The sequence below is a fragment of the Sinocyclocheilus rhinocerous genome, unplaced genomic scaffold, assembly GCF_001515625.1.
Source record: "Sinocyclocheilus rhinocerous isolate Xijiao unplaced genomic scaffold, SAMN03320098_v1.1 scaffold760, whole genome shotgun sequence".
NCBI classification, from domain to species: Eukaryota; Metazoa; Chordata; class Actinopteri; order Cypriniformes; family Cyprinidae; genus Sinocyclocheilus; species Sinocyclocheilus rhinocerous.
In genome coordinates this window covers 68,455-82,080 of record NW_015667422.1, presented here as the reverse complement: position 1 = coordinate 82,080, position 13,626 = coordinate 68,455, and the positions used below count along the sequence as shown (strand labels likewise).

Genomic DNA, 13,626 nt, shown 5'->3' with positions numbered 1-13,626 from the left:
TTTAACCCAAAAGTTGGGTTAGTCCATATTTGACCCAAAGTTGGGTTGAAACAACCCAGCAATTTTTAGAGTGTACACTAAAACTAATAAAAATATTTTTAAATCAAATAAATTCTAAATTGAAATAAAGCTGAAATAAACTAAAATAGTATTGTAATAGTAATAGTAAAAATAGATAAAAATTTTAACTTAATTTCCGTTTTTTAAAGTTTAAAACTAAAACTGAAATGAAGCTAAATATAAATGCTAAATAATAATAATAATAATAATAATAATAAAAATAAATATGACAGGCACATAACAAAATTACTAAAATGTAAATTAAAATTAAAACTTAAAATATAAAAATGAAAGCTAATTCAAAACATTAATAAATACTATAATCAAATTCAATTCAATTCAAGTTTATTTGTATAGCGCTTTTTACGATACAAATCGTTGCAAAGCAACTTTACAGAAAATTAAGTTTCTACAATATTTAGTGGTAGCTTATCAGTGGTGACTGTCAGTTTATGTACATATGGCAGAAATGTATGGAAAAATCAATTAAAGATGTAATCAAACAGACGATGGACACTATTAACAGCAATTATTATATGATGCAATCAAACTTGTAGCAAAATAACACTAATATAACTGGACAGCCATTTGGTCTGACCATCTGAAAAGCTCCCAAAAACCTTTTAAAACCTGTCAACAGACCAGACTAACCAGGCTGGTTCAAGATGTCTTTTGTTTAGTTTTTTTCCCGGCAGGGTGGGTTCCTATCAAATTGTGGGAATGCTAATAGAGCTGAGTGGGATTTCATTCAATGCACTTTTAGGTCAGCTGAAAGAGAGAAGAGGAGAACTTCAGCATGGAGAGTAATTAACATCAGCAGAGCGTGGTTAATACACAACTTCATTTACAGCCTTCATGTGCTAGTTTGCAGGTAGCACACGCAGTTCAACATGAGAGCTGCTGCTTCAACGAGATTTCATGTCTTTTTCTTTTGGCTTCCAAATCACAGCATTTGTCAAAATAGTCACAATATGATTATATATTTAGTTTACCAAATTGTGCAGCCCTACTTCTACAAGCCCTACTTCTAGCATTCGAAAATGTGGGGTCAGTAAAAGTTTTTCTTTTTTTCTTTTAAAGTAATACTTTTATCTAGCAACGATGCATTAAGCTGTTCAAAAGTGAAAGTAAAGACATTTATAATGTTATAAAAGATGGATCATGTGACACTGAAGACTGGAGTAATGATGCTTAAAATTCAGCTTTGCATCACAGGAATAAATTACATTTTGACATAGAAATCAAACAGAAAAAAGTTATTTTAAATTGTAATATTTCACAATATTACAGTTTTTACTGTATTTTTTTTTTTATCAAATAAATGCAGCCTTCATAAGATAATATTGAATAGGCTATTACAAAATATAGAAAAATCTTACCAACCACAAACTTTTGAAAGATAGTGTATATGTATAACATTTAATCACATACAAATTTTGATATCAGCTATTTCTGTCAGAACATACTATAAAAGAGATACCAGCCACAAGGTCATATCATGCATTAATCATTCTTGCTTTCCCTTCAAGTGAGACAAGGACTGACGTACACTAAATCTGCACTGTACAGTGACAGAAGAATCGCTTACACAGAGACCAAACACAGACCAAAGGTTAAGGCTTCAAACACAGGTGTCATGACTAGCATAGACGGCAACAGATCCACAACTGCTATTCAAGACACAGATGACCCAGAACGCAACATTTGTGCATCGAGCTCAGGGGGTGAACAGGATCAGAGGGGGCTTGACATTTGCTAAAGCAGATGGCAAGGTTGCTGTCCGATGTAAGTCGTGTCTTAATCTCTGTACCTTTTATGCTCTAGTCTTTACATACAGTATCTCTCTATTAAAGGTGTTCACACTGATGGCGATTTGCAGCGACTGGTGAATAAGACCTTTATTTCCACCATGTTTGTTATTGTTTACTAAATCAAAAACTATTAAATAGAATTTTCACTAACTGAATTACCGCTGAAATAAAATAAAAAAATACTAGATTAAGAACTTGAATTTTAAAACCTAATTAAAAATGTAGAAACTAACTGAAATAAAATAAGTTTAAGCTGAATTGCTAAAATTACTAAAACTGAAATGGAAATAAAGTGAATTACGGCTAAACAGAAATATAAAAAAAAAGAGTAAAAAGTGAATTAAACTAAACATTCAATTCATTTTCTATGAATTAATGCTAAACAGAAATATTTAAAAAATAATTTACAATAATTAAAAATAATTGTAAAAATAAATAAACAAATATTAATTTAATTGTTATCAGTGTGAGTGCACCTTTATGTACAAAATAGCATAATAATAGACATGGAAATACTTCTGCTAATAGATTTGGTTATATGGTTAAAATTAAGCAAATACAAAGTGACTATGATGAGTAAGAAATAAAATAAATGATATCAATTAACTAAACGGCATCTATGAAAAAAGAATAATGAAAAACAAGTAAAAAATTAAGAAGCCATCAGAAGCAGATCTCAAATGTGAAGATGTTTTGGAATTTCCTGAAACTGTGTCTCACTGGTATATAAGAGTACGGTACATTACTGAAAGCCAAGCTACAAAGGGGAAGTGACAGGTGACTGGAGAGACGAAATACAACAACTACCATAAAGACACAGCAACACAGCAACATAGCAGCACTGCTAACGGTCAACCCTCTGCATTCAATCAGGACCAGATGAGATGGCAAGACACCAGTGCACCTCCAATCAAGATGTTCTTGAATGCATCTAAACCTTTAGGGTCAAAGGTCAGAGATTTTGAGGGTTGTCCATCTCCATGGAAACCATCCATGGGCTGGGAGTGAAATGTTAGCAGTTAGAGACATTAGTGCTGCTGGCAGGGCTGTAGGGAACAGGGGCCTTGAGCAATGAATTGGGCTATGGAAATGTTTTAGCGATCCATCAGTCAGAACAGTACATCGAAAAAATGTAAATGTTGTTATCATTTACAATCCTCTATTTTGTGTAAAATCTGTATTTATTGTGTTTCTTTTGAAAACACAAGATAAAAGTAGTGTATGTGACTCATGTGCTGTATTCCAAGTCCTCTGAGGTCACATGACAGCACTGTGTGAGGAGCAGGCTGAAATTTAAGTCGTTAATCTTCTCTCAAACTTCCTTTGCAATTGTAGTTTTCAAACTTGCCTCATTAGAGAACCAAAATGAAGTTTGCGAATGAAATTTGAGAGCACTGGTGGAAATCCCACATGGAATCTGTGCCTGCAGAAACATCCACAGAATGGGAATGCACATCTATCACAGAGTTTGCCAAAATCAGTGCAGAAAAAAGAGAAATGTCTGCAGATTATGTCTGTCCACATATGCATGAGTTTTGAAATTTTAGAATACAGCACACGAGTCATATATAGTGCATATAGCAGTCATACCGCTTTTTACTATCCCGATCTCATGAGACAACAACTATTTTATGAGCTGGCGATTTCATATGAATTCAGACTTTGGTTTGTATTTGATTTGAATGAAAATTAAATTTTTTTTGTTAAAAAAAAATGTGGTTAGGATAAACTAAACTAAACGAAACTGAAAATTTATGATTTTAGAAAAAAAGAGTGGATAAAAAATAAAATAAAATAAAATAATATAAAAAAATAAAATAAAATAAATAAAATAAAACAAAACAAAACAAAACAAAACAAAACAATAAAATAAAATAAAATAAAATAAAATAAAATAAAATAAAATAAAATAAAATAAAATAAGATATGATATGATATGATATGATATGATATGATATGGGCATGTGCATGAGAAGTGGGCAGGAGCCTGAAGTCTGTATCCGTCTCCTATCAATTAGATTCTGATTTATCCCGGGAATTAAACCAGAAAGACGACCTCCCCTCGAAGATAATGACTTCAATTAAGCAATTAAAAATCAAGGAAATGGCAGACTGAAGTGAACCTCACAACCCTCTGTGGAACTCAAGCCACGTCTCGCTGAGAGCGATGGGCTGACCTAAAGATTGGACATTTCATCTCGTTTCAGGCTGGATTGGGGTGTACACTGAATGATAAAAAGCCAACTAGAATGCTAGAAAATGACACGGACTGCCCTAGATATAGTTCTTTCAGATGGGGTCAATGGAAAATTTTGACTGGCGCGACTCACAGGCTTTAGGCATGTATTGTGGGTCATGCAAATTGACCTTGAAGAATTAAGATATCTAAGTCAACTTTTTCAGCCTAATTTTAAGTATGAGATCACAGGCGAAATTCACAAAACCTGGAGAACAAATAGTTTACTCCAAAAATCTAAATAAATCATAAGAAATAATATATTGCATGAAAAAATGAAGTCTTTTTTAGGCCCCTAGGGATATTATTTAAATTACACTTAATTCCACACCAATTCCACACCAATTCTCATTACAGATTTTTTAATATAGGCTATATTTTGTATTATAGTAACAGGAATTTAAAAAAGGTTGTTGAAATTTTTGCTTAATTGTCATGAAAATAATGCAAAATGTCTGAATTCACCTAAAAACAGGTTTCATTTTCTTCATGCGAAATATAATTTCCCCATTTTTTTCATTTCGATTTTTAGGGTGAAACATGACTTGGAGACTGCTTTGTGACATTCACCTTTGCAGGTTTCATGAGACTCAGGTAAGTCCCTGTAAGCTAAAGAGGATCGCTGGAATGGAAGGCCAGAACAGAGAAGACTGAATGGACTTCCCCTTTCAGTACAGCCCTGCGCAGAGAGAAGGGGTCCCTTACCAGCCGTAACCAAGACTCACTTGGGCGTGAGGCGAGGGTCTCCGTAGGGGGCGTAAGGGGACATGTTGAGGAGGAACTCCTTGGGTGGGTAGGAGCTCCAGCGCTGCTGCACAGTGCTGCTGTCATTGTTATTCCAAAAGTCCCTGTCGAGATCACTGCTGACAGACAGAAAGACAGCTGAAAGAGCAACACAATGTATCTTCACGAAGAGTCAAACAGGAAAAAAACTGCAGAAACAGAGTTCAGATAGACAAGACAGTCCAGGGAGAGAGAGAAAACACTGGTGTAAAACTACAGTAACTGGCTGAGTGGAACGATCAGGCCACACAGAGACTTTTTCAGAAAAGCTTTCTCTTGTCTAACAACGGTCCAGAGCTCCTGTGTTTTTAAGTGGCATGAAGTCTTGAAAAAGTAAAAGATTTCTGAACACAAGAGCTGATGTAAAAATAGCTCTAAGGGTGAGATTAAATGGGTTTTGATATGGATATTTTGCACAAACAACTTAAAGTCATATTCATTCTGTGCTGTCAGTACACTGGATCTGAGTCTTTCATAGCCTACTGTAGTTTCAAACTTCTAATCTCTATAAAAACAACAGAAGCAACGAATACAGAAAGGAGAAGACATATCAGAGGTAAGACACCCAATTAGTGGTGAGGAGCATTACCAAAATCATATATAATAACAGTATATCAAACTATATAGTTGTTTTCATGTAAATTAGGCAAAAAATATAGTACTCTCGGTGCATCATCTCATTTCATTGTTTTATAATTTCATCTGAAACATAATGGATGGCCAAAAACCACAAGAAAAGATATTAATAACAAATAAAGAACTGAATGAAATCTCACATTATGTAACATACATAAAATATTTTTCCAAACTCCAGCATATTATCCACATTAGAAAGAAATCAAGTTAGAGATAAAGTATATTTTCAAATGGACTGGACTGTGACTTAAACACTGCCAGCTGTGATGTTTAGTGTATTCATCTGTTCTGACAATGTCTGATTGGTCTCTATTAAAACTCCAAGCCTTATAAATGAATCTCCCATTTAATATTTAATTTGGGTCGATGCAGGCATTTAATATGATAATAAAAGTCTGAACATATTTGAGTTGGTTCAGGTGCTAATCCATTTACAACACACACACACACACACACACACACAGGGGTACAGGGACACATGCAAACATAAGAGACACATAAAATAACTTATTTCTGCACAGAAGGTTAACAATGAACACTCATCAAGCTCTAAATAGAAGCAAAACTTGGCAATTCTTGAAAAATGTTCACACCAACTGGCTAGTAACTTGTTTACTTATTTACTCACCATCTGGTTGGTAATACTTTTAGTAACTGTCACATAATACATGATTTAAATCTTATTTTTCAAACGATTTAATGCTGCAAAGTAGCAAATCCATATGGTATCATTTTTCTGGCAGTCACTGACTGGTTAATTTCTGGTGTTGCAAATGACCTGTGCAAATTGTTGTATGCAAATAAAAAAACACCTAAATAAATTATTTGTCCTGGAGAAATAAACAATAAAATTTTTTTTACCTTAAATTAATTATGATGGTGTATTAATGTCACTTAAAAATGTATTTGGTGTTTTAGTGCCACTTAAAAAACTACTTTGAGAATAACGTTAGGTAAGTCAAATGTTTTGAGAATAATCTCAAAATAGACCTTTGAGTTTCATAATATTCTCAAAATATTAATATTTTAATCTCAAAACTGTTATTTAGGGTACTGAGAAATAGGGAGTTTAAATGTGCAAATACATAAATACACACATTTTATGGTTTGCAAAATACAACCAAAAATGACAAACCATTTATTATATGACAATAATGGCAATAAAATATAATGACATATAATGACAATAATAATGAAATATAATGACATAATATTTTTTAAAATAATTTTATAATTTTAAATATAAAAAATTCTCAGCATTTAACCTAGTTTTTGGTACTGTTATGACTTAATTCTCGAAATCATAGATTTTTGTTTTATTTTAACATGACATTAAAACTCTTATCATACAGTTAAGTATCATAATGCATGTAAACGTTCCACACTGGTGTTGTGGGCTCCTCTCCTCCTTCAGTAAAAGAAATCGAAATGTCTCATTCGAGTTTGAGAAACACAATGAAATGTGCGGCGGAACGACTCTTCCTGCCCTTGTGCGGTCACAGGTGATTAGCTGTCTGGCCTCTTGTACTGACATAAAAACAGTTTCCATCTGCTGCGAGCTGCAATGGTGTCTAATTAGAGCATTGCCTGATTAATATTCCGGCTGCAGTAGTTACCAGAGCAAGTGCTCCAAGTGGATTATTGCTGGAAGTGTGCTGCTTCACACTGCTGACCTGATAAACATCATCAAGTGTGTGAAAGCCATCACACACACACACACACACACACACACACTTACTATTTTTAAAGTGCGTTGAGGTTATTCCTGTGGTTTGCTCAGAATCTATCTATCTATCTATCTATCTATCTATCTGTCTGTCTGTCTGTCTGTCTCAATTTCAAATGGTAGTATGCTACATTGTTGTCAACTAAAATTTTGCTCATTTAAATCAATTGTTTGTTTGTTTTTTGTCTAAAAAATATTTTTAAAAACCTAACAAAAATGGCTTGATTTTAAATAGAAACTAAAAATGTCTTCTGCTTCATTCATAACTTGGAAAATTCAAGGTCAAGTCAAATGTATTTCCATATTGTGATTCTGTCCATACTGAAAATTTGCATACTGTGCACAGCATAGAAAGGGCAAACTGCAAATAGGAAATTTTTATGGTAGTATGGCATTAGCCAGAACATGAGAACATAGGCGGTTTCTGATATTTGCAAACAACAAGCCAGTGTTGTCCATAGTACTGACCACAACACATGCCACAGCTGGTGTGAGAATTGAATATAACACTTCTGAAACTATAAATTAACACTTCTGAATTAATGACAAATAAGGAGGGAATATGAAACATGTTTAAAACATATGTGTATCAATAACACAGTTAGGAATGACACATTTGCTGTTTCTTATTTTGCAACGTATGCGATGCTTGGAATAGCATGCTACTCCAAATATTTCTGTGCACAGTATGTGATTTTGTGTTGATATGTAAAATAACAATGACAAATGTAAACCAACGCTGTATTTGTTCGGTACACATGCATACCGAAATGAAAGTATATCCAAGTATATACTGTGCAGTATGCAGGATTCCATTCTGAACACAGACTTTTGGATTTTCAGTTCTACGTACAACTCTGAGTAGCACAAGAATGCATATTTTCCTCTCATTATTGAGACATTAGCCGCTATAGTTAAGCCCTACAGGAGGCACCTACTTGATGGCTTTATTTTCTCCTCGGCCTCTCCCTGACACAGACACCGAGTCTGGGGTCCCCGCGGTCTCCACCCCTGGCTTATTCCTCATCCCCTTCAGAAAGAAAGAAAGAAAAGTGAGAGAACAACACATGGATGAGAAATGGAAGATTGCCTGATGTAATATCTCCAAGTGCCATATTTAAGCAAATCCTGTGCAAGCGCTGCAAGTCCCACGGTTTAATTAATCAGTACAGCTAGACAGATGCAGTGATAGAGCTAACACACAGCATCAACAGCCAAAGAGGGGTTTTACACAGATATTAATGACAAGTCTGAGACCCTTGGGGTGTTTACACACTAGAGAAGCTCTAATGGAGTGTTTGATGGATTGGAAGGCATAAGATGCACTTTGAAGATGTCGAAAGAGCAGGTCAATCTGCAATCAAGCGGGAACACAGTGAATTGGAAGATCTGCGAAAGCACAAGCGGATGCCTACATCAGAATGCATTGCAAAAGTTTACATTTTCTCCATTCTTGAGAAGCTCCAGTAGACACTCTTTCCAAGTAGGAGTGAAGAAATGTAGAAACTTTACATTTTATTTCACTTAACACTTATTTCAAGTAAGGAAAATGGTTTTAATTATATATATATATATAATAACTGTAGTTTACAGATAAATATTAATATTAAACATTTATTAGAAAAACAGATTAAAAAAAATTATTAAAATTTAATAAGCAAATTTAATATATCTATATTTAATGTCAAAACAGTCGTGCTATTGGCAGACAACTGAGACAACTCTACTGATCGATGCAGCCAATTACATAAAGGCTAATTACATCATTTCCTGTCTGTCAAAGATGCACTCCTCCCCACCATCTCTTGATTGGCCAATCCATCTCAAAGTGATTCTGCAGGTGGAGTATTCATTACAAAGTCCTCTGAAAGCCATCAGCCGCCAGCAGTTGTGTAAGAGATGATAAATGATACGAACGGGAGGAAGAGAGAGCAGCGTCTTGGCCTGGGTGCAGCAATAGCCTGCCAGTTTCGAGCATTTAAATTACGTCGCCTGCCAACATGCAATCGCTCCTCTGCCATGATCTGTCTACCGATGTAATGAATGGTAACAAAAGAGGAAGCAAAACAAGCGTGTTCATACACAGGTACAAACGTCTTGTGATTTGCGACACAAGTGCGCTCATTTGCATTAGGAGACATGAGTTAGAACTGGAATTTGTGCCATGCCCCACAGGAAGTGGAATTAGAATTTGAACTGGAATGACAGGAAAAGGAATTTAGTAAAGGAAATTCAACAGTCACAGAAGAGAGATAAAAAAAAAAAAAAAACTGTTATTGCACCATTCATTTTGACTAATTATGAATATTTTTTCCAGATATGTAACACAGTCAACAATTTTTTCAAATGAATTTCTTGAATTAGTTTTAATTTTTATATTCTCTGTTCATTTTAAGTTAAAATTGTACTAATTTTGTTGCATGTTTTAAAACAAGGTTTATATAGTTTTTCATTTTTATTTCAGTTTAGTGCAAGAAAATGTTGCTTTTTGTAGCTGAAATAAGTTTATTATATTAAGTTTTTTTTATTTTTTTTTTTATATTGTAATTTTTTTTTTAATATTTTTATTTTTTATTTTTTGTTAATGTTAATTTCAAGTAATGAAAATGTTTTTAATGGTTTTAGTTACCAATAATAACCCTGGTTTACAGATAAATATTAATATTAAAATTAAGATTAAGATTTAATTTAAATATTAAATTATTATTAAATTATTATATGAATACAATTATTATTAAATATTTATAATAATTTAACATTTATATTAAAAATAATTAATAAAATGAATGATAAAATTGAAATGAAATTTAAAATACAACACACAAAAATAAATATTCACCAAATTTGAATATACTGACTATATCATGGTTACATAAGTGCTCTTCCACCATGATCCATACTTTCTTTTTTTGGGGAAAATGCCATACAATTCATCAAAAAATGAAATATACAGTATATAAATTAAATACAAATATTTGAGATAATTTAATAATTAAATATTAATTTCATGTTTTGTCTCTTGAGTATAATAACATTTCTGTTAATTCACACAGAAAAATTAAACGTGTTACTAAGAACTACGGTACACTATACTCTACACTAAGTACAGAGGTCCTCTGACCTTTTTGACCTTATTCTTTTTTCCTCCCAAATCCTTAAATTACAATTATGCAAAACAATATATATAAATATATATATATATATATATAATAAGTCATACTTCCCGCACCTCCTCTCACACAGACACAGTTGTTTAAGATACGAAATGCTAGTGTAGGTCTCTGACAGGCACACAGTACGCTATCAAGTGTGGAAAAAAAGCAAAGCGAAAGAAAAAACATCAAGGAGAAAAACAGCAAAGGCAGACTAGGAGTGGGTTTTCAAACAGAATTTACAATCACAAAAGAAAGGCGAATGAGCATGGGGAAATATGACATCATCGGCTGATAGAGAGAGCGAGACTGTCTGTAAGAGAAAGCCAGAGAGAAGGAGGGAGATCTTTCACAGGTGGTCGTCTCACAACAGATCCAGAGAGAGAGCGCTGCATCCTCAGATCTCCTCACTGACACTCCTTCACCTGCATTTCTCTCCATCATCTTTTGTTACAAGATTTACTTGTGAAAAGGATTCCTAACAGTCACATCAGAAAGAAAAGTGTTAGACAAAGAGAGATGGAATGAGTGATCAGCTGAGACAGAACGAATGATGTGAGACAGAATGACAGACAATAACAGAATGATACACAGATACACAGATAGAACGATAGACAGACACAGACAGACAGACAGACAGACAGACAGACAGACAGACAGATAGATAGACAGACAGATAGATAGACAGACAGACAGACACGCACACGCACACACACACACAGACAGACAGACAGACAGACAGACAGACAGACAGATAGACAGACAGACAGATAGACAGACAGACAGATAGACAGACAGACAGATAGACAGACAGACAGATAGACAGACAGACAGATAGACAGACAGACAGACAGACAGACAGACAGACAGACAGATAGATAGACAGACAGACAGATAGATAGATAGACAGACAGACAGACAGACAGACAGATAGACAGATAGATAGACAGACAGACAGACAGACAGACAGATAGATAGACAGACAGACAGACAGACCGACAGACAGACAGACAGATGACAAAGGCCAGGGAGGCTCTCACTGTGCAGCCTTACATAACAGATCCCAGCTTATTCACTCATTAAGATCAGTTCTGCTTCTGCTGATCAAAAGACTGACCACAGACGCTTTAATTAAACCAAAAACACTAATCCTTATTTACAGCAACAGTCAAAGTCCGTTTGTAAAGGAGTTTGGGTCATGACGACTCAAGGCTGATGTTGGCACAGGTGAATCTCATGAAAGAAAAAATTACTTTTTGCTTGAACCAAGGAAATCGGTCATACCACTTACGTTTTTTGGATTGTGATATTATTTACTTGAAAATCAAGCACATTTTACCCTCAAATTGTCATTATTGTTACGCAAAAAATGTCAATAATAAATAAATCAATGTAATGTGTCAATTTAAATAAATAAATAAGATGTAGAATTCATACCTACCTTTGTAATGACTTTAATTTAGTTGATTTTAATAAAACTGGGTGTTTCTTCAAACAGGACTTTTATTTCCCAGGACTTTTTTTTTTTTTTAATTAAAACTAACAGATTAATTTTTTTTCCATTTTCAAAAATTTGAAATGTTGTCTTGGTAACTAAAAATACAATATTTATGAAATATATTTTAAATATATATAAATATATTACATTTATATTTTATAAATATAGTTCATGAAATAAATCATTTAAGTTCAAGTACTAAAATGACCAACATTCAAACTGAAATAAAAATACACTAGATAGAAAATAAATATATATATATACAAATATAAAATAATAAAAATATACAAATAAAAGCTAATTCCAAATTTTTAAATACATTTTATAACAATATATAAACCATACAAAATTAAACAATCAAATTCAAAGCAGAAACATGGCTTCATAACATGCCTTCGTGCATTTTTCCTACTTTTCGAACATGTTATTTATAGATTGTATTGTTTCACTCAGACTTACAATCTTAAAATATTCAAAAATAAGCAATATGACATTTAACTTGTTTACCAAAGAGACAAGATGAACTATGAAAGCAGTAAATGTCAATTATGCAATTAACCTTAGAAAAAAAAAAAAATGACAGACTTTTCCTGAGATATTCATGTCCACTGTGGAACATTGTTGGAAAATAAAATAAACGCACTTAAGTTGAAGAGACACCCAGTTTTTTCTCAAAATGTTTTCATGAGGTTCACACTTCTAGAAATCAGTCACATATATAATTTTGCATTAATAAAAAGCTTTGAGTTTGGCAGATTCACAGTTCCCAGGACAACATTCCCAGTTGCCCCCCAATGATGGGCCTGCTCCACACTAAAAGCTCTAGTGTGAAAACACCATTCTTTTGATGACAAAACTATTTTGCTAATCATTTTATGGTCACCAAACAGCAATTAAGAACAGCCTATGAAAACAGAGGACGGGAGAACAATCACATTCTGATTTAGACTGAAAAGTACCACGTCTGAAAATGGCAAAAGAGGATGCACCAGAAAATGAGCCGAATAGCATGAACGAATAAAACGAGAATCGAGTTTGTAATCCCTCATTGTAATAACATTAAGACGGTAGATGCCCGCAGGCCGGGCACGTGGTGGGGAAGTCATTACTGAGTGTAATTAAAGCTTGAAATCTCTTTTTAGCCACCCTGCAGTCTTCCCGTCTGCCTCTCACTCCTCCTCTCATTTCCTCCATTTCTCTTCCTCCGTCTGGCCTGCGCTGACCATCTCAAAACTGATCACTCCTCTCAGATGATGAATGGAAAACATGGATTTTGTATTACGCATGGTTGTGAAACGATGCCTCCACATTCGGCTACTCTTCTAGGCAAAAAGCAAATGACACATTAAATGTGTTAAAGGTAATTAAGTTTGAATAATAGGTGATCCGTTTGGGAAGAGGGTAATTCAATTAAAGTGAGCCCAGGTGATTAATTTTGTTAGTGGATTCTATTTATCAACTGTCTATTAATCAAAAAGTGGGTGTAATCACATTTTCATGTTTATATATAAATCATTTAGCCTAATTATTATTTTTCCTTAATACACGTTCTTTCCTCCCTCACGATTCGGTCTCATTTGGCCGCCTTGCGCTGAATTGCTTTACACGAGTTGAATGGCAAACCTTGTTTTGCAGATGCTGAGGCTGAACAGAAAACTACAGGCTCAACAGCTAATTATCCAGACAGAAAATAAGATTTACAACTGTTGAAAGGCAATCTGGAT

At 33.8% G+C, this 13,626-nt stretch overlaps 1 protein-coding gene across 1 annotated transcript in view; it reads right to left on the bottom strand.

Moving 5' to 3' along the window:
• The window catches only part of LOC107733961 (synaptotagmin-7-like), a 129,917-nt gene that overhangs the window by 64,727 nt on the left and 51,564 nt on the right, over positions 1 to 13,626 (bottom strand). Inside the window, exons 3-4 of the mRNA XM_016545828.1 lie at positions 8,191 to 8,282; positions 4,833 to 4,970 (exon numbers count right to left, since the gene is read on the bottom strand). Of these exons, the coding sequence (XP_016401314.1) occupies positions 4,833 to 4,970; positions 8,191 to 8,282 (230 nt within the window). The remainder of the gene's footprint in view (positions 1 to 4,832; positions 4,971 to 8,190; positions 8,283 to 13,626) is intronic.